The sequence below is a fragment of the Scophthalmus maximus genome, chromosome 12 (assembly GCF_022379125.1).
Source record: "Scophthalmus maximus strain ysfricsl-2021 chromosome 12, ASM2237912v1, whole genome shotgun sequence".
Taxonomy (NCBI): Eukaryota; Metazoa; Chordata; class Actinopteri; order Pleuronectiformes; family Scophthalmidae; genus Scophthalmus; species Scophthalmus maximus.
In genome coordinates, this window is record NC_061526.1 from 9537501 (window position 1) to 9564661 (window position 27161).

The window sequence follows — 27161 nt, forward strand, 5'->3', positions numbered from 1 at the left end:
GCAAACAGCCGGTTCTGATGCAACAGACAGAAACGGTGCAGTTCATCAGACTGTACAAGTACTTACTTGATGTGACAGATACAGTGAGCACACGTACAAATATTGATTTATTTTATTTATTTATTGAGCAACAATCCTTTTTTTGTTTTGTCATAAGTATTTTGGACTTTAGGATTAAATATGAATAAAATTCCTGCTGATTGATTCAAGGCCTGTACTGACATCTGATGGACCGTCTTTGTTGGACCTGCATGACTGTAAAAAATTATTAAAAAGTCTTAACGTGTGTGTGTGTGTGTGTGTGTGTGTGTGTGTGTGTGTGTGTGTGTGTGTGTGTGTGTGTGTGTGTGTGTGTGTGTGTGTGTGTGTGTGTGTGTGTGTGTGTGTGTGTGTGTGTGTGTGTGTGTGTGTGTGTGTGTGTGTGTGTGTGTGTGTGTGTGGTCACGGCTCATCGAGCAGTCAGATTCCAGCTGCAGGAAAAAAACAACAGAGTAGAGGTCAGAGGTCAGTTTGCCTCGGGAACACTTCAATACATGTAACTGTTTCTGTGTCTATTAAATTACATATACAACACATTTGTACACATTTTGTTCAGTAATTCCCAGAAGTACATTTATACTAATGTCATTAATGCGGCCTCTACTCTTTAATACCTTAAGGCCTTATTGATGGAAGTGGATCCAAGATTTGCCTTTGACCTGTTTTTATAATTTGATTTATGTCCATCACACGTTAAAAACAAAGAAGCATGTTCCTTTCATCCCGACCTGGGGAAGCTTCCTGAGGGCTGCTGGCTCCGCTTCCTCTTCCTTTTACCCTGGAAGGGAAAGGGGAGGTAAGAGATGAAAGTGAAGCCCACACACACACACACACACTGACTGTGATGGACGTACGTAGTTGTCCCTGGCCGACCATCCCGGATACAGCTGCATGTGGAGCAGCCTCTCCTTCCGGGCCAGGTCGTAGTACTTGGACTGTTCGGAGCGCGACAGTGCGTGCCACTGGGACACGGAGTGGGAATATTAGTATTATTATCAGACGAGTTCCAATCCAACTCAAGGACGTGGAGAAAAGACACAGAGCACTGACACAACAGTCGTTACTTTAATGACATGGAACCATTGTCTCTCGTTAAAGCCTCTTGTCCAACAGAGCGATGACATCATCTCTCTGTCTCTCTCACCCGGCGTCCCAGGATGCGGTTGATGGCGGCGCTCTCTCGCTCGCGTCCCTCCTGCAGGACACTGTGTCTCGTCTCCTTCATGTAGAGCATGAAGGCGTTGAGCGGCTTCTTCACCGCCTGTCTGCTGCTGAGGGCGAGAGACATGCGGGACACAGACAGAGAGAGAGAGACAGAGCAGTAGTTGTCGTAGCAGTGGTCAGTGGTGGAGGTACTGTAGTAGTTTTCGCAGTAGTATCAGAAGTGACTGCAGTACTACTCTGAGTTCCTCCGAAATGTATGAAATCGCTCCGTTTCGCCCGAAAACCCCGTCAAACACCCACTAACCCAGTGGTGACGTTGCCGTGGCAACAGGGGTGCGTCCTGGGGAGGGCGCCAGATGCACCGATTGGCTGAGTGTACGGGGACGATGGCGGGAAATGTCTGTCGCTGTAGAGCAGGAGAGGGACGAGCGGATGGACGGACGACTGCAGAGAGAGAGGGAGAGTTGATATGATATTAATAATCTATTTATACAATCGTATATAATCATATCCACAAAGATGGAAAATAAAATGTCTCTTCGGTGTCAAAAGAGAACCACCCCCCCCCCCCGGTCCGATTCCGATAATGTGCTAACAGATGTCAGTAGATGATTTAAGCCTCTTGGTTGTAACAGGAAGTGGCAGCAGCTCCTGGCTTTTTTTCTTCTTTTTCCAGTTGTTTTTTTTCCCCCCAAACGCTCTTCGTCACATCGCAGGACGGACGACACACGAGACGCTAACGCACAAGACCCCGCGCTGTCCGGGGTCACGGCTAACACTGATCCTGTTGGAAGGGGAACATATTGGCTCGGAGGGATATGTGACACACACACACACACACACACACACGTAGACACACGTAGACACACACACACACACACACACACACACACACACACACACGTAGACACACACACACACACACACACACACACGTAGACACACACACACACACACACACACACACGTAGACACACACACACACATAGACACACACATAGACACTTCTGATACTACACACACACACACACACACACGTAGACACACACACACACACACACACACACACACACGTACAGTAGCAGTGCTCTGAGTGGGTGTCGCGTTGTTTCGCCCCCCGCTGGTCAGATACAGGTACTGCTGCTGTGGAGGTGGACACCAGTCAAACACCTGAGGTTTACCTGCAACAACAAAAAAAGAATATAGATATAGATATGAAAGCTGTGTTCATCAGCTCAGGTCGATGGTGTTTTTTGTGTTTTTTGTGTTTTTTAGTGTAATTAGTTTGTGAACATCACCACATGTCGCCGCAACAGCGCTTTGACTCATCAGCGCCACCTCCTGGAAGAAGATCAATAACAGTCACTGATTTACAGTCACTGAGGCGTCATCGAGTTCTGTCATATTTTTTAACATGAATATAATTTTAATATAGGTTTAAAAAAACCTCAAAGATAATTCAAAGACATTTATAAAAAGTAAAGAATAACTTTTGATATAATACACAATAAAGTCTAATTTGTCTATTAAAATTCATTGTAAGAAATTAACTACAGTATAAAGTATTTAACAAATGATACACATTTGAAAGACTTCAATATTAAAGTCTTTCAATTGAAATATTGACAGTAAAAACTAACATTTTTCTTCAAGAGAGAGGGATTTCATTACACAGTAAAAATAGTAAAACAGGATAAACAGGATAAAATGAATATGATACATATGATATCATTTGATAGTGACATTTTTGAAATGGTTGCACACACAAAGAGTCTGAACTTAATGATAACAGCAATAATCATGACAATGATAATAACAGTAGTAAATATTTACCTGTGGACGGGACATCTGCTCCATCCTGGGAGAAAACTCAACTGAGTTGATTTGAATCCGTGAAAAATATAAAATCTGGTAACTAAAATTAAAAAGGTCAAGAGGAGCGGTCGGTGGAATCGTCTGGACTCTTCAGACTGTGGATGGGAGTCGACTCTCTCAACATGAGAGTCGCTCATTTCAAATGTTCAGCTGCAAAACTCTGGATGTCCTCTGCCCTGGGTGACCTCCACACTCCCACGGGCTTCCTCGTCCCTTCTTGCCCTCAGACCTTTGACCCCCCCCCCCCCCCCGGTGCAGTCCGGGTGAGGCTCCCTGTGGTTCTGCCTGCACAGCTGTCAGAAACATTCAGACAGAATCAGAAACCAGTGTGGAAAATATTCAGTCGCCTGCGACTTTTGGCACATTGAGGTTGTAGAGCAGCACGAAATTTAATTCATTCTAAAATATCAGAATTTGAATCTTTCTTGCTTCACTTTTAAGCCACATGGAATGAAAAACAGATGTTTACACAAATTATTCTGAAATTTTTTTATATGTATTTATATATTTATATATATATATATATATACACACGAATTCTTTAAAAAAATGATGTGTGTATATATATATATATATATATATATATAACTAATTATTCTAAAATGTTGTATATATATACACACACACACACAAACAAACTAATTATTCAAAAAATTTTAACTTCTAAAATGTAGTAAATATAACTAATTATTCTAAGATTTTGTACAAATATAAAGACACACACACTAATTCTTAAAAAAATATTGTTTATATATCTATATAACTAATTATTCTAAAAAAGTTTATATATATAATTTTTTAGATTAATAAATATATACACACTAATTCTTCAAAACTTGTGTATATATATATAGCTTATTATTCAAAAATGTCATATATATACACACTAATTCTTCTAAAATGTAATTCTTCTAAAATCTAGTGTATAAATATGTAACTAATTATTCTAAAATGTTGTATATATAAATACATACACACAAATTCTTCAAAAAAGAATTGTATGTATATGTATATATATATCATATGTAATCAACAACCATACCTTTAACAGTACTTAATCATTTATATAAATTCGTATTATGTGATTATATCAAATCGTCTTCTGAGTGTTGTTTTATTTTTTCCTCTCCCAGATGATTTTTCAAGTCGGACAGCATTTGCAGCCGGACCAGCAGCCGGAAGCGGAATCAGCCGTGCGAAAACATTCCCCGCCAGTTTCTGCCCGAACCATTGTCGGTGACACTCAGCGGGTCCGCGGCGGCGACATGGAGCTCGACACCATGTCGAAGACCGACATCCTGCGGGCGATCATCGCCGAGAAGCTGACGACCGCCGCGCAGGAGATCCTGGCGGTGGTGGAGCGGACCGTGGCCGGCTACGAGGAGGAGGCGGCGGGCTTCCGGTGGGAGATCGACCGGCAGCGGCGGCAGCTGGAGCTTCTGCTGCCGGCGCCGGACATCAAACTGGAGGCGACAGGTCGGTGGAGGAGCCGCGGGAGGCTCCACACAACATGTTGATATATAAATAGATATGTATATATATGTATATATGTTTATATATATACAAATATACACAAATGTTATCGTACTTTTACTCAGGAGTCTTTTATTCCTGATCACAAACTAGAGATTAGTAATCAACTAGTAAATTATTCACCAACTATTTTGATAATCGATTAATCGGTTGTTTTTATGAGTAAGTCATAATCCTCTGATTTCCGTTTCTTCAACATGAACACGTTCTGGTTTCTTTGCTCCTCTGTGACCTGAAGATCTCTGGTGTGAACGAAACAAAACATCGTGTAAAGGATCGATCAGATTTATTCGATGACAATAATCATACAAACTAGTTATTATCACAGTTGTTGTGAGCAACCGTCTTCCTCCTGCGGTGTCGTGTGATGATGCGATCAACAATATAATAGTTCAATTAAATCTGACATTAAATCTATTCTTTGTTTCCGATGTCAATAATGAGGAGTGCAAGATTCCAGATACCGATATTTATATATTTTGTAAATCTGTTAATGATTCCTAAGTTGTCGTTATCAAACCTTCATGACAAAGACATGTTATTGAGGCTTGATACTTTTGTTTAAAGATGAACTTCTATCATTAATAACTATACATTGAAAATACAAATACATAGAAGTTATAACAGACATTTATTTTACATAAAATGTGAAACGTAAATGCACATTTAAAGGCTCAAATCAGTTGGCCGATCACACGATATGTCTGTGAAAGGCAAATATCGATAAAATTGGTCGGGCTCTATTTTTCTACAGCAGCATTTTATCGTGTGTCTTTATTTCCATATCAAACGTAATGTGTCTGTGGCGTATTATTCCGAAGGAACACAAGATTTTGAGATGACTCTCTTTGTCTTTGTTCATCTGATCCAGACGAGGAGCAGCAGTTTCCCGTCTCGCAGCCGGGACCAGCGGAGGCGTCTGTCGTAGGAGGAGGAGGAGGCGAACGCCCCGAAGAGCAGGAGCAGCACAAATACGAGCTGAGTACGTCACAGAGGGACAAGAGGAAAAGACAAAGTTAAGATAGGAAAACTGTTTAAATTAGTACTTAAGTTCCACTGGGGACCACGTGTCTCACTTCTACAGTCCGTCTTCTGAAAGACGACTTCCTGTTCCTATGCCGTGGGTTTTGCCTCACAGGCAACAGACATTCAATTCTGTCTTTCTTCTGTTGCTGTAAGACAAACCTCTGCGACGCGGTGCGACTGAAGCTCGTTCAGCGTGAAAGGCTTAACGCGACTCAAAATAACGTCCATGATTATTGGATTTCGCTTTTGATTTTTAAGTGTTCATGACGAAGCATATCCGAGAGAAATGTGGTGATTATTGGTCGCTGCTTTAGCAACATTACGTGGACGTTAAGCCTTTTCAAGTGAAGCGTTTTAGAACGTCCCCGTTAATCTGTGCAACACTTCGGACTGTGCGTTGCTACGTTTCTTCTCTTTTTGACTTAACACGGACAAGCTGCCCCTAGCTTATCACCTGCTAACTAAACACCTGCTAGCTTATCACCTGCTAACTAAACACCTGCTAGCTTATCACCTGCTCACTAAACACCTGCTAGCTTATCACCTGCTCACTAAACACCTGCTAGCTTATCACCTGCTAACTAAACACCTGCTAGCTTATCACCTGCTAACTAAACACCTGCTAGCTTATCACCTGCTAACTAAACACCTGCTAGCTTATCACCTGCTCACTAAACACCTGCTAGCTTATCACCTGCTAACTAAACACCTGCTAGCTTATCACCTGCTCACTAAACACCTGCTAGCTTATCACCTGCTAACTAAACACCTGCTAGCTTATCACCTGCTCACTAAACACCTGCTGGCTTATCACCTGCTAACTAAACACCTGCTAGCTTATCACCTGCTAACTAAACACCTGCTAGCTTATCACCTGCTAACTAAACACCTGCTAGCTTATCACCTGCTAACTAAACACCTGCTAGCTTATCACCTGCTCACTAAACACCTGCTAGCTTATCACCTGCTAACTAAACACCTGCTAGCTTATCACCTGCTCACTAAACACCTGCTAGCTTATCACCTGCTAACTAAACACCTGCTAGCTTATCACCTGCTCACTAAACACCTGCTAGCTTATCACCTGCTAACTAAACACCTGCTAGCTTATCACCTGCTAGCTTATCACCTGCTAACTAAACACCTGCTAGCTTATCACCTGCTAGCTTATCACCTGCTAACTAAACACCTGCTAGCTTATCACCTGCTAACTAAACACCTGCTAGCTTTACACCTGCTAGCTTAACACCTGCTAGCTTAACACTGCTAGCTACACACTTGCTAGCTACACACCAAGGTTAGTTTTTGGTCTGAAAACTGTTACATGTGAGATTATTGTAAACTATACTCATACAAAATATATGTTTGTCTTCATCATTGTATTGTTTGTCATCATTGTAAATAAATGAAATGTAATAACACACTATCATCGAGTTGTGACGGACTCTTCATTTGTGTCCAGGTGCGGAGGAGGATGGGATTGTGAATATCCTCTGCTACACGGGGGAATTCATGGAGCTGGAACAGGAAGAGGAGGAGCAAGCAGCGGCAGCGACACCCACGCGGGAACAGGAACCCGTCACGGAGCTGGACGGCGTCAGAGCATTGAGGTAACGACGCACATCCCCACAGTTACCACCACACGGACTAAAGTATGTGGACACCCCCAGGTGCCGTTGCTCTTGGGTCTGACCGTGACTTTTTTTGTTTTCCCCAAGGTCACGTCCTCCCACGGTGCAGTCTGACAGGCAGAGCGCCGGCAGACTTCAGATCAGTAAACCACAGAACCTGGTAGATCTCAGAATCCGCATCCTGGGGGACTCGGGGATTGAAGTGCTCTCGACCAACGGTGAGTTTGAAGCTCCTCCGACGTTCAGAAGGGAAACTTTCATGGTATCAATACAGATATTATTGAGTAATTCTATGATCTGATATGTTCCTGTTTGTGTTCCAGTGTATAAGATGTGTCCGCTGCAGGAGCTGCAGTGTCCCCGTGGTCTCCGGGAGACCGACTTCCTGGACCTGCTGAGGTCCACCTTCCCTCAGCTGGCGGGTGACAAACCCATTGACATCTTCACGACCGACCGGAGCCGCAGACTGATGCCGCTGAGAGTCAAGAGGCTGACGCCGGAGATGATCTACAGGGCCAGCGGGCATTCCACCCTCTACATCCGACTGAAGGTGCCGTGGTTTCGTTTGAGTTGCGAATCTTACAACGTAATATCTGAACGTTTGACCTGTTCTACCAAACAATATCCAACGCTGTTGGTAACATACACATAGATAAAGGTGGACCAGTTTCAGTCTACTCTACCGACTCCATATGACGACATAAGCACAAGATGGCGGCGCCGCTTGTATCTGAGATATAGTTGCTTAATTTTTGTATGACGAAAGGGAAGTGGAGACGCGACGTCCATCTTGAAGTACAGTCTTTGATCTTCTTTATATACGGTCTCTTATCGTTTTCATTTGCATCCTCTGGTCAGTACTTATAATGTGTTTTTTTTTTATGTTTTTCAGGATCAAGAGGAGCTTCAGTCCTTTGATGAGTTTCATCCATCACAGACAAATGTTGCTGCTCCTGTTTCTCCGTCCAGCCTCGATCAAACCAGGTGACACTTCAACCTCTCGGACACCAGATCGGCTACTCGAACACACCAGTAGAGACACGTGACACGCCTCTCCCATCTTTTTGGTTGTTGTTGTCGCCCAGAGTTGAGTCTGACTGCAGGACGACACCTGGCAGATCGCGGGTCAGCGAACCAGGGGATTGCATAGATTTCAAGCTCCGCATCATCGAGGACCCGCAGGTCAAAATCCTTTCCAAAGACGGTACTTTCAATTGGCTCATTCTTTTTCAAGTAGAGTAGGGATGTTACAAAACCGAAACTCTGATTCTGAATACTCCGGTACTGAAACGAAAACGTCTGAAGACGCAAAGAGCCCAAAAAACCGTAGGATTGAAAAGTTTACCATTCACTACTGTGCTGTGTTCCAGTGAATGAGAAGTACCCGCTGCAGGAACTGCAGTGTCCTGGTGGTCTCCGGGAGTCGGACTTCCTGGACCTGCTGAGGTCCACCTTCCCCCAACTGGCGGGCGACAAACCCTTTGACCTCTTCACAGCCAACAGATGCAGGAAACTGCATCCGCTGAGGGTGAAGGCACTGACGCCGGAGGAGGTCCTCAGGACCATCAAGTCCAGTTCCCGTTCTTTCCTCTACATCCGACTGAAGGTATTCTGCATTCAAGTTTGTCAACCTTGTCTTTCTCTCGTCGACTCTCGAAAAAACCTCACTCGAAACTGTTCTTTCAGCCTCTTGATGAACTCCAGATCACAGGGAAAGATCTTCCATCCCCCTCGGATGAAACCAGCCGGAACACGAGGTGAAGACCAAAAAACGAATGTCGCCTTCCTTTGTACCTACAGATGTCGTCAACTGGCCCCTAATCTCTTCTTGGCTTTTGTTTCCCAGTGTTTCGTCTGAGAAGACCGGGGCAGCGACGAGCCCCCGGAGCCACGTACATTTCAGAATCTGGATTCTGGAGGACTCGCAGATCAGCTTGCTCTCCAAAAGAGGTAAATAGGACGTTAGCGGGTTGGCGGTTTAACTCTACTCTGCTGAAAACCCGGTCTTGCTCTGACCGTCCCGGGTGGCGATCCTTTTTTTCCCTGTTTCCTTCCAGTGTTTCAGAATAGCGTCGTGCAGAACATGACGGTTCCGCTGAGTCTACAGGAGACAGACTTCCTGGAGCTGCTGAGGTCCACCTTCCCTCAGCTGGCGGGCGACAAACCTATTGAAGTCTTCAGGGCCGACAAAAGCAAGAGACTGCGGAGTCTGAGAGTCAACGCGCTGACGCCAGAGGTGATCCAGAGGTCCATGGGGCCCGGTGGGCCTCACGCCCTCTACATCCGACTCAAGGTATTCCGTCTGATTTGTTTGCCGCAGTAGAGTTTACACATGGCTTTGATAGATATGGGACAAGATCTCTGAAGGTCTGTGTCGTGTTGCCTGTAAGGTTTTGGGTTCTGATAGCTGGTTCCAAGACAGATCCAGATCCTAGTTGACAATCCTTTGAGCATTGCCGTGAGCAAACCTCTTGTTGAAAGCTTTTGTTAGCTCCACAGAGGTGCTTGTGTTTCCCACCCTCTCTGTTGGTCCGTCAGCCGGATGGTGTGGACTTGATGCTGGATTCAGCTGCACGCTGTCGAGCTCCAACCGTTTGAGAGAAATTTTGTTTGTCAAAATCATCATGTGGTTTCTCAATCTACCTCCTTTTTGCCTCAAAAATTTGAAGAGGTCGTTGGGCCGACTTCGTACCAGCGACAGGCGGCGGCACGTGGACCTGAAGATCTACATTGTGGAGGATTCGCAGATGAAAGTTCTCCCGGCCAAAAGTACGTCCAGGACAATATCTAGACAAGCGATGTAGTTTTCTGTCAACCCGTGAATCGTTGAGTCCGAGTGCCAGTTCCTGCTCCGACCGACTGGGTGATTCTTCACCCGTTTCTCTGCAGTGTACAAGAAGTACCCGATGCAGGAGCTGCAGTGTCCTCGTGGTATGAGCGAGACGGACTTCCTGGACCTGCTCCGGTCCACCTTCCCTCAGCTGGCGGCCTATAAACGCTTTGACTTCTTCACGACCGACAGGAGCCGCAGGCTGCTGCCACTGAGAGTCGAGACGCTGGCGCCGGAGGAGATCAACAGGAACATCTGGTCGAACGGATGCTCCGCCCTCTACATCCAGCTGAAGGTCCGGTTCTTGTTCGACATATGTGTTGTGCACCTGAACAGTTGCAATGGGAATATTTTGTTGACATGACGGGGTTAGATGGGATTAAATGGCCTGATGTTTTTTGGCAAAATATGATTTTGGGCTTTTTTTCTGGTGATTGTTGGATCAAATTTGCCTTTTCCAAACTCCAGGCCTCCGAGGAAGCCCAGGCCAGCGGGGAAACGCTTCATCAAATTGACGGCGCCACAGATCTTCCAGCCACCTCTGATCAGACCATACACACGAGGTGAGTCAGCAACTGTGAATGAGTCTGTGGGTCCGTCACTTTCTCAGATAAAAGTCCTAACGCCACAATTTTGTGTCCCGGCATCCTCGCTCGACAAAGCACCTCGACGTCCCAACGGACGGGAGGCGGCGACGTGAAAATAGAGGTCGACAGTGACAAAGACTACGAAAGGTCAGAGTCCCGGGGTCTCTGGCCTCGGCTTGTTCCTGAGAGCAAGAGGGACGAAATGGATGAGGAGGTGAACGACGGCGCCCGGAAACCAGAAAGACCTGATGAAAACCTGAGCAATGAAGAACCCGAGGGGATGAAGAGGAGGCGACGAGCCATACCGTCGTTTGCGCGGGGGTCGACCGGCCGCGCTCCCCTGTTTTGTAAAGTCTGCAGATTCCTGCGCGGGAATGTGAGCTTCCTGACCAAACACTCGTGGAGCCACGTGGACGACCCGCGGAGGCTCTGCGGCGTCTGCGGCAAACGTTCGGCTTCGGCGGAGGAGCTGCGGCGTCACCTCCAGGGCCACCAGAAGACGCACAGCTGCCACACCTGCGGGAAGTCGTTCCTGTCCACCGCCGGCCTGAGGGGCCACGTCGCCCGGTGCAAGGGTGAGAAGCTTATCAAGTGTAACATCTGCCACAAGGCGTACACCGAGAACCGAGAACTGATCAACCACATGCTGGTCCACACGGCGGAGAAGCCGCACCACTGCGACGTCTGCCAGAAGACGTACGTGTCCAAGAAGAGGCTCCGGCTTCACCGCGCGACGCACGCGGTCCAGGGGCGGTTCAGCTGCAGCGTGTGCGCCAAGTCCTACTTAAGCTTGAGATCGCTGTCCCATCACGCGCTCACTCACTCCGCTCGCTCGGCGACGGGGAGGGAGCGAAAGCAGGCCTGCGGGATCTGCGGCAAGAAGTTCCGCTTGGTCCAGCGGCTGCAGCTGCATGTGAGGAACCACGGCGTCGAGCGGCAGCGCGAAGTTCTCGCCAAAGTCAAATGTGGTGACATCTAATCGCACGAAGATCCAGAGCTTGTGAATGGTCGGCGGCTTTTTAATGATTTTATCGTTTTGGTTTTGTCAGAACTGCGTCTGCTGCTCTTTGAAAGACGGAACAGTTTTAACTGAATACAGTTACAGTTAGTTAAACTACAGCTACAGGTTTGTCAATTCTGCCGATTGACTTCCTGATTGATCGGCATCGTTTCTGCTCCAAAAAAATTGTCTTTGCTTCAGTTTGAATTCTGCCTGAGCGGACGACGGCTGCTGCTGTGTGAGAAAACTACAAGCCTTAAATGTGTCTGTGATTTCATTTGATCTTTTTTTATTTTTAAATCTGTTGTCTAAGAATGTGTAGCAGTTTAATGCGATTCCCGATTCTACGTGAAGGAAACGATTAAATGTTTTCTATATTTTTATCGTGAACAGATCCAGAAAAGGCCTCATGCACTTTTGGTTCCCGACTGTATAGTTTCTTTACTTTGTTAAATATTCTTTTTAAGAAGGCTCATTAATTTCCCGAAACAGCTGCTCACTGTCGTTTCTATAAAATAAAACAGAGAAAACTGTCACTCTGTTGGGGACTTTTTTAAGCAGCGGATGAATCCACACATGTTTTCTACAGCGTTGGTAAAAATTAGCAGGAGAAAACAATAAAGATAAAAAACAACTGCTGGTTCTGACTTTAAATCTTATTTTCTTAGGGGTTAGGGTTAGGGCCTCAGATATCGACTTAAATTTGGAAAAGATTTTAGTGCCTTGTTCACAAGTTCCTTTTGTGTTCATCTGTAGCAACTCAGCAAAACTTTTATATTGTGTTTGCAGTTTGAGTTTATCTCGGTGTCAGTGTGTTCAACTTTTACATAACATGAAGGTTTTGATGTTTTAAAAAGAAAAAATACTTTGAGTTCCTATTTTTCTCATACACAAGGCTCAGAAAAAGAAAAGCAACTTTAAAAAAAATATTTTATTTCAGAGTAAACGAGTCAAACTTCTGAACCGTGTTTTGTTTTATTGTGTTGCTTTGCTTTTTTTATATTAAATTTATTTTTTACTTCATCATTTTCACTGTGTTTATGTGATTGAAGTCTCAACTTTGTGTTAAATTTTAAAACAATTTTTCCAAATCAACATTGAGGTCATTGCTCGTCATTGCTCCTGTGTTGGTTCTTTAAGTCAAAGCTACAGTGTGTAATATTTACGTTTACTTAAAAAAAATGCATCTGCTAAGACGGAAGGGGTGAGACCCTTCACCTCCACTGCAGCCAGCCACCAGGGGGCGATCCAGGTGATTCTGACTTCATGTCAGCCATCTTTGTTTACAGTCTTCTGTTTACACTTGTGTGATACTTTTAGGATTTTATTAAACCCCACGTTAAACTAACAAGCCCCCCACAAGCATCTTTATAATTAAAAAAGATGCAATTCATGAATTGGACCATTCTACCAAAGTCAGTAATTTTTTTAAACTTTATTACTTGTACTCACAGAGGAGCAGCAGAATATTTCTACTCTGCTATTACAGTACTTTTTACAAAACAAAAAGCAAAATGGCGGACTGCAGGAGTAAACACTGGCTTTTATTTTGACATTTTCCTTTTTTACACACGTTACTACGAGGTGGAACTAAAGACAGTAGCGGTTTCCAGTCGGATGGTGTTGGTGTCGGACTCTGATTCAAAGCCCGTCCCGTCCCGTCCACCATGGAGCCCCGGGACTTCTCCAAAGCCGAGATTCTGCGAGTGATCGTCACCGAGAAGCTGACGACCGCCGCCCGGGAGATCCTGGCGGTGGTGGGCAGAACCGTGGCCGGCTACGAGGAGGAGGCGTCGGGCTTCCGGCGGGAGATCGACCGGCAGCGGCGGCAGCTGGAGCTTCTGCTGCAGCCGCGGGTCAAACTGGAGCGAATAGGTCGGTGGCTGCCGGACTCCGTTTAAAGAATGACCAATTGAAAATGTGTCTGCTCGCTGATGAACCCGCGGACACTGTAGTAAATAAACAATGAGACAACACGAGTCGTCACGATGTGAATTACAATTCGGTATCAATTATGAATCCAAATGTCACGTTGTATTTGAGTAATTCAGTCGTCTTTCACAGCTGTACGCTTTGGGAATTGCGGTTTATGGAACTCCATTTAAAAATCGGCCAATTTCAAGTTCCCTCGCTCGCTGACGGACCTGTTGACGTCACAGATCTGAAATGTTCACGTTCCCACATGTTCACGACGTGATGTGAGAATTCGGCTGCACGACATGTAGTAAATTAACATGATGGGATTTATCACTGGGCTCCAACACAGGAACAGTTTTACGTTCACAGTCGTAACTCTGGCACTTTACACTTCAGCAGTTTGCAAAAAAGGAGAAATCTGACACTAAAAAGAGACTTTGACTTGTGATGCAGACGTGCTGGAGGTGATGGGAGCGAGTGAGGAGATGGAGACGGTGGAGGCTGCTGGATGTGACCTGGAGGAGGAGGAGGAGGAGGAGGAAGAGGAGCGACACCAACATCAGCTGAGTGCGTTTGTTTGTTTTGTTTGTTTAAAAAAAATTATTATGGGGTTATTAAAATATTGATTGATAATTTTTTCCTTTTGATCGATTTGTTGACTGATAAGAGACGCTTCGGACGTTTTCAAATGTGTTAATTTGTGTAAATTATTAAAAGCGACACATTTATTTATGGGTGTTCAGGTGTGGAGGCCATCCGAAGCCTCCACCCCCACTACCAGGAGGAGGAGGACAACGAGGTGGAGGTGGAGGAGGAGAAGAAGAAGAAGAAGAAGAAGAAGGACGAGGTGGAGGAGGAGGAGAAGAAGAAGATGAAGGACAAGGTGGAGAAGAAGAAGAAGGATGAGGTGGACATGGTGGAGGAGGAGAACAAGAAAGACGAGGTGGAGGAGGAGAAGAAGAAGAAGGACGAGGTGGAGAAGAAGAAGAAGGACGAGGTGGAGGAGGAGGAGAAGAAGAAGGACGAGGTGGAGAAGAAGAAGAAGAAGGACGAGGTGGAGAAGGAGAAGAAGAAGAAGGACGAGGTGGAGAAGGAGAAGAAGAAGAAGAAGGATGAGGTGGACATGGTGGAGGAGGAGAACAAGAAAGACGAGGAGGAGAAGAAGGACGAGGTGGAGGAGGAGGACAAGGACCAGGAGGTGGAGGCCGCCACAGCACTGAACCTAGAACACCCGAAGGTGCCGGAGTCTGTGAAACCATCGAGGTCTGTGGAGGTTATCCTTCGTCCGGGTCACAGTTTCCCCACGAGGGAGTTGAATCAGGAGCAGCTGGACTCGGTTATAGTTTGATCCAAGAAACACTGACGAGTCCAGCTGCTCCGGATTCACCTGCCTCGTGGACACGGAGGCTCCTGCTCACTGTCATCTCCATCTCTGGACTCAATGTTTCTGTGTCTATGAACCGTATATATTTATATATATATATATTCCCCAGAGCTCCGTCTGGCAGGAGACGTTGCAGCAGGCGACGGGCGGCAGATCCGAAGAGTCGCCTCGTTCTCAGAGTTCGTCTGCTGGAGGATCCTCGGTGTGAGTTCATCACCACCAAAGGTGAACAAAGAGTTGATCTCACGTTGGGACGGCAAATCGTCTCTGTAGTTTCTCCTGTCATTTGAACTCTGACTCTCCCGGTCTCAGTGTTGAAGACGAGTCCGGTCCAGGACCTGAAGTGTCTTCGTGGTCTCCCGGAGCCCGACTTCCTGGACCTGCTGAGGTCCAGCTTCCCTCGTCTGGACGCAGACCACAGACCCTTTGACATCTTCGCCGTCGGCAAGAACAAGAGGCTGAAGCCTCTGAAGGTCAAGAGTCTGACGCCAGCTGAGGTCAACAGGAGCATCAGGTCGTCGGGGTCGTCGAGGTCGGCCCTCTACATCCGCCTCAAGGTACGAGGTGCGACGAGACAGAAGTAAATCCAGACTCTGCAGTTACAGATCTTCACTGTTTTCATTTGTCCTGCGTGTAGACGACAGAGGAAAAGTCTCAGGCGTCTTTGTCTTCGTCCTTGTCTGCCGCAAAAAGCGCCAATGCCAGAACACACCGCAGGTGAGAACACAAACATTCCACTAAACCTTGTTTCAATCTAGATCCATGAATTATTTCCCTGGAAAATGAGCTCTGCCCCTATTTCCAGATCAAGTTCACTGGAAAATCTGTTCAGCAGTTTTTTAATCTTGCAGACAAATGGACGACACATGCGGTTTCTTTTTCCTCTCTGTCAAAAAACAAACAAACCTTTGTGTCCTTTTTCCGTTTCATTGTGTGTGTGTGTGTGTGTGTTTTGACAAAATCAAAGTCTTCACTTCCTTTCCTGGTTTCGTCACCAGCTCGACATCACGGCAACGAGACGCAGAACCGGAGGAAGGAGACGCTGAAATATCAGAACCAAGAGACGAGGTTCAAGCTTCTGCTGCAGACTCTTCGACAGAGAACAAAGCGAACGACGATGACGATGACGATGATGATGACGACGAGGAGGAGGAGATGATGAATGACGATGATGATTGGAAACCAGACGAGAGCAACAAGGAGGTGAAGGAGAGAGAAGCCGAACCGAGGCGACGGGTCAAAACTTCAGGAGTCAGAGCGAAGAAGAGCGACGGGCCACGGCCGCTCGTTTCCTGTAAAGTGTGCGGCGCTCTCCAGGCGACCACCAACATCCTGATCAAACACGCGTGGAGTCACGCCGATGACCCCGAGCGGCTCTGCGGCGTCTGTGGAGAGAGGCCGGCCTCCGCCGAGGAGCTGCGGCGCCACCTCCAGGGCCACCTGAAGACCCACAGTTGCGACACCTGCGGGAAGTCGTTCCTAACCACTTGCGGCCTCGCAGGTCACATCGCTCGCCACACGGGAGTGAAGCCGTTCAAGTGTGTCGAGTGCGGCAAAGCTTTCACCAACACGTGGGCACTGGGCAACCACCGGTGGGAGCACGTGGAGGACAAACCGCACAAATGTGACATCTGCCAAAAAACTTTTGCCTTCAAGTCGGCGCTCAACACTCACGTCCTGCGCCACACGGGCGAGAAGTCCTTCAGCTGCAACTCGTGCAGTAAATCTTTTTCCAACCTGAAAAGTTTGTCTAGACACCACTTGTCCATTCACTCGGAGAAGCGGCCGCACCGCTGCGACGTCTGCCACAAGTCCTTCAAGCTGGAACATCTCCTGAGGCTGCACGAGAAGATCCACGCCGTCCGCGACAAGTCGTTCCTCTGCGACGTCTGCTGCAAGGCGTTCTACAGTCTGGCCACGCTGCGCGCGCACATGAAGACGCACGACGAGCAGAGTGCGCGCGTCTGCGGCGAGTGCGGCCGCACGTTCGCCTCGGCAGGAACCCTGAGCCGACACATGAAGAGCCACAGCGGCGTGCGGCCGCACTGCTGCACGGTGTGCGGCAAGCGCTTCGTCATTCGCCAGCAGCTTAACCAGCACATGAGGCTCCACTCAGGCAAGAAGCCGTTCGTCTGCACCGTCTGCGGGAAGGCGTGCGCCCGCAAGGAGTACCTGAGGGTGCACATGAGGACGCACAGCGGCGAGAAACCGTACCAGTGTTCGCTGTGCGACAAGGCCTTCAGCCAGAGCCACTGTCTGAAGACGCACATGAAGAGTCATGGCGGCGACGACGGGTCGGCGAAGGACTCAGAGACACACGACGGCAAACAGTGAATCGAGTGGAAACGATAAAACCTGTTCAATCTCTCAGGTGGTGACAGGCTTGTTTGTAATTAATGTTTTCTAAGTAGTTTTTGTCATAACATAAATAGGAAATTGTCTGATTACATCGATTGAGAGACTGAACTGTGTATTTCACAATACAGTGCAGGTTCCTCTGAGGGGACCACAGAGACTGTTACACCCCTGTGACATGAAACAGTTTGTCATCGATTGTGTTCGTGAAGTTTGAGTCTGTTACCATCCGTCACTGTTTCCTATATAAAGAACTTTATATAAAGTGTTTAAAAGTTTATCTTGAGTTAATTACAGATGTATGAAGTTACATCAGCGTCAATATGTCTAAATATTCGTAGATTTAAATGATTACAAACCTCTTTTGGGTGCATTATTAAAATAAAGCTGTTTATTTCGTAAACAATTATATTTAATAAAGCAGCAAAAGGAGGAAGTTAATGAATCTGTCGAAAACCAAAACAAAAGTCATATCCCATTGGTTTATGTTTCTCGTCGGACAGTTGTTGCGGCTGCACCTAAACCCGGAACAACTCGCACCGAGCGGAGGTTCCGCGCCTCGAGCCCCGAAGACAAACGGACCATGTTCTACTGGATGCGGAGGAGCTGCGGGGGCCTCGGGGGCCCCGGGGGCCTCGAGGGCTCCGGGGGAACCGAGCCCCTCGGCGACATGTCGAAGACCGAGATCCTGAGAGGCATCGTCACCGAGAAGCTGACGACCGCCGCGCAGGAGATCCTGGCGGTGGTGGAGCGGACCGTGGCCGGCTACGAGGAGGAGGCGTCGGGCTTCCGGCGGGAGATCGACCGGCAGCGGCGGCAGCTGGAGCTTCTGCTGCAGCCGCAGGTCAAACTGGAGCGGAGAGGTCGGTGGAGGGCTCGTGAAACTTCATGTGAAAAACGACTGATTTCAAGTTTATCTGCTCGCTGACACGTCAGGTCACTCCCGAGGACCTCGGTGTGAAACGTGCACGAGTTGTCATGATGTCATTTAAGATTCGGCTTCAAATTACATTCAAAAATATTGTTGTGAGTTTCCGTTTCCACGTTGCCTCCTGGGCCCTTCGCTCATCCACCGACGTTCTGTCTGTGGTAGTTACCAGACTTCATTGAGAAAAACGTCTAATTTAAAGTTCATTTGCTTAATGTTAAACATTCTGACTTCATATTAAAAGAACTGGACACTTAAACAATTTGTCATCGTGCAATCTGAAATTCGGCAACACAACATGTTCTATTACAGCTCGTGAATTCAGGAAGTTATCAAATTTGTTGATGACAGACACAAAAGTTATTATTTTTCAGTCTTGATATTTGAAATCAATATCCACTCACCTTCCAGTTCTACTTCTGTTGGCAGCTCATGAACGACGGTTTTTTGCGTTGGACTTCAACATGATTGAACATTGACACACCCCAGCTTTAATTATCTGACGTTCTTTTCTTACATTTTGTTTGAAAGCTCTGCTCCCGGATCTGGACGGTCACGATGTGGTCGTCGTGGGTGACGGGGAGGAGGAAGAGCAAGAGGAGAAGCGCACGCAGCAGCCGGGTATGTTCTCGCACGGGGCCTCAGGGGCCTCAGGGGCCACAGCCTCTGTTTGTTTACATCGCTAACAGCTGTTTAATAGAGCTCAGTGGAAAATATGGAATCTTCTTCTGATCGTTCAGGACTGAGGAGCTACTGAGATTTTTTAAAAATTATATATATATTTTATGTTATTTTTGTGGTCGTTTTACCAACAAAGCAAAGTTTTAAATATCTGATTGTAGAGCAGTAAATGATCGACCTGCAACACAGATTTAATTTTCTACTGTAGATGTTTAAAGTTATTTTTCGATCATACGTAAACACGTTCACGTTTATAACTGTCAGTTAAACATTCAGAAGTGTGTGTGTACATATGGTTTATGCCTCTATTTGCACGAGTAAAAAAATGTATATACCTCTTGTTATAAAATATGTTTTTGTTATTTTTCATGCGTCACAGACACATTCCAAATGTGTTCATTTCATCTTGTCGGTTAAATGGTAAACGAGCGTCGTCTATCTATGAAAAATATCATTGTCGACATTCAATATGCAGACGACGTTCTGTTGTTCAAACAAGTTTTCCCCCCTCATCGTTTTAATTAACAAAAATAAATCCCAACTGCGGAACATAAACCAGAACTCTTGATATCACAGACGTGGACGACGCCGGGAGTCTGGACCTCCTCTGGTACGACGAGGACGACTACAAGGATTTTGTGGGTGATGACGATGAAGACGAAGACGAGCGACTGCCGGTGCGACCAGGGACGAGCTCCAGGAAGAAACGAGCAGATCTGCGAGACCCCGATTATCAAATACCATCTAGGTTATTAATCCACGTAGAAACATAGATACACTGTAGAGTGATCTTCTGTGGCCATAAGTATGTGGACACTGTCATTTTGGAAAATTCTGTTTTTTATTTTGTCATGTTGTCGTGTCCACATACTTTTGGCCATGTGAAGTGTTTATTTAATGATCAAACACACGGTGATGTCGTTCGTCTGTCGTCACCGTGCTGCTCATCTTCGCCCCGCAGGTCGTTCTCGCCCCGAGCTCCGTCTGAGAGGAGGAAGCTCGGCAGACCTCGGGTCAGCGACGCAACGCCTCACGTGGACCTGAGGATCCGCATCCTGAGGGACGCGCAGACCGACGTGCTCTCCAGGAACGGTTGGTTTTCAGCAAACAAATCAGATCAAGACGCTTTTATAATTTCCCGTCGTCGTCGCTACAGTTTTCCCTCCGTTGCAGTGTTCAGGACGTGTCCACTGCAGGAGCTGCAGTGTCCTCGCGGCCTGCGGGAGACGGACTTCCTGCGCCTGCTCAGGTCCACCTTCCCTCAGCTGCCGGCCGACGAGCCGTTCGACTTCTTCACGACCGACCGCAGCCGGAGGCTCCACAGTCTGAGGGTCAGGTCGCTGACGCCGGAGGAGATCCAGAGGAGCATCAGGTCCACGGGAGCAGGGAGGTCCACCCTCTACATCCGACTGAAGGTCCTTCGATTTCCTCGTCTTGTAGCCAGGAGAGGGAAGTTTTTATCTCACCGTACATCTGCTTGTGAACTTTCTTCAGACGGGAGACGAACCTCAGACGAGCGATGACCTTAATCCTCTGCAGAGACGAGACAACGCCACCGATGATTCTCCGTCGAGCTCCGTCGTCGTGGCGGCCGATCAAACCAAAGCGTACGCGAGGTAAGAAACATTACAAATGGACGATGGTCTGTTTTTTGTTTTTCATCCCTGGTGTGGTTTTCGTCTGCATGATTAACTTGGAACTAGTCAAAATAATGTTTAATGTGAAATATGTAAGTCATTCTGTCAATCGATTCTTAATTCTAATTCTTCCAGCTCGTCATCTCCCAGGGTTCAGTCTGAGAAGAAGAGGCGTGGCCGACCGCGGCTCGGCGACGAACCCAGTCACCACTACCTCCGGATCTGCGTGCTGGAAGATTCCCAGTCCGAAGTTCTCTCCAGAAGCGGTAAAACGTAGAAGAAATAATATATATATATATAATAAATTCATATCTGTCAACGTTTAGTGTGTTTGATGTTTGTCTTTTTGTCTCAGTGCTGATGAGATCCCCGGTGCAGCACCTGAAGTGTCCCCGCGGCCTCCAGCAGTCGGACTTCCTGGACCTGCTGAGGTCCACGTTCCCTCGGCTGGCCGGAGACGACGAGAGCTTTGACCTGTTCCGGTCCGACCGGAGCCGGCGGCTCCAGAGGCTCCGGGTGCAGACGCTCACTCCGGAGGAGATCTGCAGGAACCTGAGGTCCACCGGGTCGGAGAAGACGCTGATCTACATCAGACAGAAGGTTCAGATGTTGCTTCAATTGTCTGATTCCGAAAAATCACAGATATGATGCTGTGGAGAGAAAAAGTGAGAGTATGTAAAACATTACTGTTGAAAAGAACATTGGTAACCGTGACGATCAGCTCGAGGTAAATTTGACCGAACGTTGATGATGTTTTATTACGTTAAATTATTTTATTAACTCAAACTCATAAGCGAAATGAGTCACAAAAGGCAGAAGTGCATTAATGTTACATTTATCTACAATTTCCTAGTATGGTAATGTATCAAAACAGTGAGAAGGTATTAAAAAATGTCATATGATAGCAATGTATTAAATTCATAATATAGTAATGTATTAAATTGTTTTTTTAGCAATGGCATGATTTTAAAAAGTAGTCAAAATTCCTTAATATAGTAAGGTATTCAAAAATCACAGTATAGTAATGTATGAAAAAGGGACAAAGTGTCACAGTCTATAAGAATATAATTATTTTGTGAAATGTTTTCGTAGACGGGCGACGCTGAGGAGGAGCTTCAACTCTTCCCGATGAAGGATGACGTCACAGAGGAATCTCCATCCACTGTCGCCATGGTGATAAAAGACGAAGCCGGAAAAGAGACGGAGAGGTTTTTTGTTTTTTTGATAAGTTTTATTCAAAGACAAACAAAAACCGAGGTCTGAGGTCATTGACGACAGTTGGCTGATCACCATGGCAACTGTTGAGCTGATGCACTCAGTGAACCTTCAGGACAAACTGAGGGCATAGTAGTTTTCTTTACACCGCATCGATAAACATGTTTGATTTCTGCTCCTCAGAGTGGACGTTCAGCCCAGCAGCTCGACGCCTCGACCAGAGAACGTGGAAACTGACCACGAAGACGCCGCCAGCGACAGAGTGGCGTCCAGGGACGACGACTGGGAACCACACGTCGACCAGCGACCGCCGAAGACGCCGCGAAGGACCAGATTGTCGGCGGTGGAGCGGAGCAAGACGCCCTGCAGGGTGTGTGGAGTCTGGTACAGGGTCCTGGGCAGCCTGGTGAAACACGCCTGGAGCCACGCGGACGAGTCGCAGGCCGCCTGCGGCGTCTGCGGCGAGCGCTTTGAATCTGCGGAGGAGTTAAAGAGACACCTGAGAAACTACCAAAAGACTTACGAGTGTTCATACTGTGGCAAAACTTTCTCCAACGTCGCCGGCCTCAACCTCCACGCCACACTGCACACAGGGGCGCGGCCGTTCGCGTGCGACATCTGCAAGAAGACGTTCGCCCGCCAGTCCAGTCTGAGCGTTCACCGCTGGGTCCACGTGCCCGACAAACCGCACAAGTGTGACACTTGCCCGAAGGCGTTTGGCCTGAAGACGCAGCTGAAGGCTCACAGGAAGCTCCACACGGGGCGAGACAAGTACCAGTGCAACATCTGCGGCAAAGTCGTCTTCCACCTCCGATCGCTGACGCGGCACAAGGTCACGCACACGGGGGAGCGGCGCTACGGCTGCGAGGTCTGCGGGAAGCGCTTCAAACTCCCGTCCACGCTGAAGTCGCACGAGAAGATCCACACGGTCCGAGAGCGGCCGTACCTGTGCGACGTCTGCTGCAAGGCCTTCCACTCCAACGGCAGCCTGGCGGCCCACATGCGGACCCACGGCGGCGAGCGGCCGTTCGCCTGCGCCGTCTGCGGCAAGGGCTTTGTGTCCAACGGCGAGCGCAACGCACACATGCGGGTGCACACGGGCGAGGCGCCGCACGGCTGCTCCGAGTGCGGCCGCTTCTTCAAGCGCAAGACGCACCTGACCAACCACATCCGGAGCCACCTGGGCATCAAACTGTTCGCGTGCCCGGTCTGCGGCAAGGCGTGCTCCCGCCAGGAGCACCTGACGGTGCACATGAGGACGCACAACGGGGAGCGGCCGTACCAGTGCTCCGTCTGCGACAAGGCCTTCACCCAGAGCCACTGTCTGAAGACGCACATGAAGAGTCACCGGGCGCGGGAGGACTCGTCTGAGAGTCCGTCCACGTCCTGAGAGACGACTCGCGTCCAACTGCTCCGTCCTGAGAGGTCGCAGTCGTGAGACACTTCAGTTCCTCGTCGTTTGGACAAAAGTAGGAGTTAGATATGAAGTCGGCAGCAGTATTTGAAAAATTGGCCGAGGCACAATTTTTTTTAAATAAAAAAGAACAAAACAAAAAAGTGATCAAAGGGAAAATTGATTCACGCCAGTTTTTAAGATTTTCATTTTAATTTAATTTAATTTTGTTTGGACAACAAAGCTGTACAATTATTGTAAATCGTTTAAAAGTTCTGTTTTATTGATCACAAACCTGGCGCAGTATCGATAATCAATAAAAAAAAATATATATGATCTGAAGTTTGTTCAAAACAACCTCGTTCATCTCAGACGTGTCGTATCCGTCATGTGACGTGTGTAAACATGAAGACTTGTTAATCTCTGTTGTGAATATTTTCTATTTTTCACTTGATTTTTTATCCATCGTAGCTAATGTTGCATTCAGGGTGAGTGGTACGTTTCAGTAAATCAGCACTTAAAGACTCCGCTTCGTACAGTGACAACAGAGCACTTCCAATCCCACGAGGTCCTGAATGCAGCATGCGGTGCCTTAATGTGCATGGTTTTCATCAAACGTCTTTGAAACTGCATAAAAAAAACATATTAAACCACATTCCATAAAAAAACAGACGTATGTCGTATTGTTGTTTCACTTCGTACCCTCAGGTGGTCGTCGGTCCGGGGTCAGGGGTCAGGGGTCAGGGCAGCTCCAGCATGTCGTGCTCGGACAGGATGCGTTGGGTTCGCTCGTGCACCAGCGCCAGGGCGCGGATGATGACGCGCAGGACGGGCGCGGCCTCGCGCTCCGTCTGAACGCACACCAGCTGCAGGAAGAAGCGCCTCTCGGGGAGGGCGAGGAAGACGAACTCGGCCGCCTGACGGAGCACCCAGTGGTGGTGGGGGGCCAGCGCCACCTTGTAGGCATCCCTGGGGGGAGGGAGGGGACAGGGAGGACGGGACTGAGCGCCTCACGGAAACTGTTATTCAGACGTGAAGTACGGAAAACAGGAGTGGGATGTTTCCTGGAGACAGCCTCCGTTACCTGCTCAGCTCTCCGGGCGTCTTGTATTGTCCGTCTGCGTCCGGCCCGTCAGACAAACCCTCCAACATGAGCTTCAGCCACAGCAGAGAGCGATGGAGCCGCAGCAGCGTCCTGCAGCCCGAGTCCGTGCGACGGGCGAAGTCCACCGCGCCCGCTCTCAGCTCCGCCTCCACCATGGAGCGAACCGAACGATATGCCTCGAGGGAAAAAGCACATGGTTAAACTCTGACCTCCTGGTCCTGGTCCTGGTCCAGTGTCCTCGCGTGTTTGTGTGTCTCACCCCAGTTCTCAGTCCTGACGGTTCGCCCGTGTGGTCAGACGCCGGACCACGTTTCCCATGAGCCTCGGCGCTTTGCTCGAGCGACAGCCGCCGTATCACCTTGACCTTCTCGTGAACCTTCTGGGAGAAGAAACTCACCATCGTCCCGAGAGACTCCATGAACCTGAGCAGACGAGAGGAGGGGATTAATAAGTGATTAAGTCACACGATATTTTTATGGTTCTATGATATTTTTGTGTGTGTACTTGAGCAGCTGATCCCAGCTCTGCAGGTACGGCTCCAGCAGCACGTCGTCCTCGTGGCCGTCGTCCGACAGACTGGACTTTAAATGCAGCAGCAGACGCCAAACCTGAAACGACTGACCGGGACACTCCTGCGTGAGGGGCGGGGCTCCGTCAGACTCCGCCCACCCGTCGGGGACCAACGACGGTTCAGGCTGAAGGAGCAACAATAACAAGAAAGTTCTCACGTAAAACATTCACTTCTATTTGTTGCTTTTCAAATCATTCATGATAATATCTATGAGTTCCATATTGTATTATGTAAATCATGGTGTGTGTGTGTGTGTGTGTTTGACCTACTGATGGGCGGTAAAGGATCAAACATGGCTGCCAGGCGCTGCCACAGTCTCTGACTCCGCCCTGAGCTGAAGACAAAGAAATCAGATGAGTCCTAATTCCATTTCACATCACATCATTTCAAAGCTTTTATTAATGCAGTTATGGCTCTTACGTATTTTGATTATTAATCAGGAAATTCGTTCTTTCATGTCAGAGGAAACAGAAATACGAATCTACTGTACGACCAATCACGTTGCTCTCTCTCATCGCGTTGTGGCTTCTACAGCAGTGTGATACAAATACATCTCCTTGATATTATTATAACATATTGACCAGTGTTAAACTTTCTTTTCGTATGTATTATATGTTTGTACAAACCTGTGAATTGAGTCTTAAGGTCAAACAGCAACTGAAGCTAATTTTTTTTTTTTACACGATTTTAAAAAAGCGTGAAGAAGTTTTGTGACTGTTTGATTTCTCTTCCTCGACCATGAATGTCTCTGGATGAGGAGCATCAGTTCCAGTCCAACATGGCCGGCCGCCGTCAGGGAAACTCACGTAGCCACAAGGAGCTGACGAAGAGGAGCAGAGCCAACATGGCCGCCAACAGCAGCAAACGGAGCAACGTCGTCCGTCGGAGGAAAACCATGGCGACGACCACGACCACGAGCACAAGAAGACACGAAAAGTTAAAACAAACAGTGTTCACCAGCCACCGCCGCTCATCACACTCTCTCTCTCTCTGCTCACCCACATAGCACACACACACACACACACACACACACACACACAGACACACAGACACACAGACACACACAGACACACACACACACACACAGACACACACACACACACAGACACACAGACACACACACACACACACACACACATCCCAAGACGAACTTTGCACTTGACCTTCGTCCTGTTTTTATCACAGACGCACAGTAGTGACTCTCGTCCAGTCACTTCCTGAAACACCGGAGGTTGGCTTCACTCGAGGGGCAGGGTCTTACTCAGGGGGCGGGGTCTTACTCAGGGGGCGGGGTCTCACTCAGGGGGCGGGGTCTGAAGAAATTTCCAGGAAACTTGGTGGAAGGACAGAACATGGCCCAGGAAAGAATCCATTCCATGTCGGTGTGGATCAGGACAAAAGGGGCGGAGCCAGTCATTTTTAACAGTGTGAGATTTAATTTTTTTTTTTATATTTTCACTGATTTCACAGAGAATAATTCATTGATCTTGTTTGTTTGTCTTTCCTATTGTTTTGTTGTCTTATCGTAGCCAGTTCCTCGTAAATCATGTAACAGGAAGTCGGAGGCATTTGTCAGTTACCCACCATCTAGTGGACATTAGAGGAACTGCAGCCTCGTCCCACGTCTCGGTCCTTTTCCGAAGGAGCGGTGCCCCCTGCTGGTTTGTCCGCCTCAGTGCGTTTTGTTGGTTAATGACACGACAAAGTCTCGACAATCTGATGAGAATCGTTTTATTGACTCATGTATCTTCTGAAAAAACATGATGATGTGATGAACTGTGGCATCGAAATCTCCAACACATCAACTCTGATTGATCGGTTGATTGGATGAATGATTGATCGGTTGATTGGATGAATGATTGATCGGTTGATTGGATGAATGAGTGATTGATTGTTTGGCGTTTTGTGCTTGTGCAAAAATACTTGTGCGTACTCGTGATCACTTGTGCTTATTCTTAAAGGTAAAGCTAAAGAGTTTGTTTTCTTTTTTTCAAGTGTTTTTACTAAAGTTCATAAGTGAGATAAAAGGTTTTCTGTGATTTCAGTAAAACCTTTTTTGGTAGATTAAGGATTATTTTATTTTTTTCACCCTTATTGCTGCTCCTGTCGTCTTAAAGGGAAGTTACGAAGAACTAACAGCTCGTCAGAGGACGATACGAGAATCGAGCTTTGTTATAAAAAGAAAAGAGGCTTTAGATTAAGTTGAAATAGGTTTTCATAAGAATTAAGGTCAGGGAGGGAAAATATTTTCTGTAAAAAGTGCAACTTAGACTTTATGTGTTTTAGAGAA

At 47.3% G+C, this 27161-nt stretch overlaps 6 protein-coding genes across 10 annotated transcripts in view; 4 read left to right on the forward strand and 2 right to left on the reverse strand.

Annotated features, from left to right (window-relative positions):
• The window catches only part of LOC118320159 (phosphatidylcholine:ceramide cholinephosphotransferase 2), a 7842-nt gene extending 7556 nt beyond the window's left edge, over positions 1-286 (forward strand). For all 3 annotated transcript variants that reach the window (XM_035650878.2, XM_035650880.2, XM_035650879.2), the window contains one exon: positions 1-286. This exon is cut by the window's left edge and continues 1501 nt beyond it. The gene's annotated coding sequence lies outside the window, so the exon portion shown is untranslated.
• A 337-nt stretch (positions 287-623) lies between these two features.
• On the reverse strand, positions 624-1344 carry LOC118288967 (lymphoid enhancer-binding factor 1-like). The gene is made up of 3 exons (XM_035615577.2): positions 1184-1344; positions 894-1001; positions 624-817 (listed from the first exon to the last, which is right to left on the reverse strand). Exons 1-3 carry the CDS (start codon positions 1325-1327, stop codon positions 758-760), a joined length of 312 nt encoding a protein of 103 aa, XP_035471470.2. The 5' UTR covers positions 1328-1344; the 3' UTR covers positions 624-757.
• Positions 1345-4249: 2905 nt separating this feature from the next.
• Positions 4250-12711, forward strand: LOC118319874. Its single transcript, XM_035650566.2, has 15 exons — positions 4250-4554; positions 5483-5593; positions 7100-7247; positions 7356-7486; positions 7592-7818; positions 8161-8252; positions 8354-8472; positions 8639-8874; positions 8955-9025; positions 9115-9218; positions 9326-9561; positions 9938-10037; positions 10158-10393; positions 10567-10661; positions 10761-12711. Exons 1-15 carry the CDS (start codon positions 4344-4346, stop codon positions 11662-11664), a joined length of 3021 nt encoding a protein of 1006 aa, XP_035506459.2. The 5' UTR covers positions 4250-4343; the 3' UTR covers positions 11665-12711.
• Positions 12712-14674: 1963 nt separating this feature from the next.
• LOC118319960 (zinc finger protein 250-like) lies at positions 14675-17609 on the forward strand. Its single transcript, XM_035650721.2, has 5 exons — positions 14675-14865; positions 15096-15211; positions 15299-15543; positions 15624-15703; positions 15985-17609. Exons 1-5 carry the CDS (start codon positions 14726-14728, stop codon positions 17318-17320), a joined length of 1917 nt encoding a protein of 638 aa, XP_035506614.2. The 5' UTR covers positions 14675-14725; the 3' UTR covers positions 17321-17609.
• LOC118319848 (zinc finger protein 432) lies at positions 17223-23867 on the forward strand. 2 transcript variants are annotated; one of them, XM_035650545.2, is made up of 11 exons: positions 17223-17357; positions 17845-18204; positions 18801-18890; positions 19527-19698; positions 19912-20042; positions 20124-20365; positions 20445-20566; positions 20723-20853; positions 20943-21187; positions 21680-21795; positions 21986-23867. In XM_035650545.2, exons 2-11 carry the CDS (start codon positions 17925-17927, stop codon positions 23190-23192), a joined length of 2736 nt encoding a protein of 911 aa, XP_035506438.2. In that variant the 5' UTR covers positions 17223-17357; positions 17845-17924; the 3' UTR covers positions 23193-23867. The 2 variants fall into 2 exon arrangements, with proteins under 2 accessions (XP_035506438.2, XP_035506445.2); XM_035650552.2 differs by having other exon boundaries at positions 20738-20853.
• gltpd2a (glycolipid transfer protein domain containing 2a) lies at positions 21879-26104 on the reverse strand. 2 transcript variants are annotated; one of them, XM_035650973.2, is made up of 7 exons: positions 25678-26104; positions 25141-25205; positions 24805-24995; positions 24560-24722; positions 24280-24476; positions 23898-24164; positions 21879-22278 (listed from the first exon to the last, which is right to left on the reverse strand). In XM_035650973.2, exons 1-6 carry the CDS (start codon positions 25766-25768, stop codon positions 23936-23938), a joined length of 936 nt encoding a protein of 311 aa, XP_035506866.1. In that variant the 5' UTR covers positions 25769-26104; the 3' UTR covers positions 21879-22278; positions 23898-23935. The 2 variants fall into 2 exon arrangements, with proteins under 2 accessions (XP_035506866.1, XP_047192240.1); XM_047336284.1 differs by lacking the exon at positions 21879-22278 and adding an exon at positions 23458-23822.
• Between the last annotated feature and the right edge of the window lie 1057 nt (positions 26105-27161).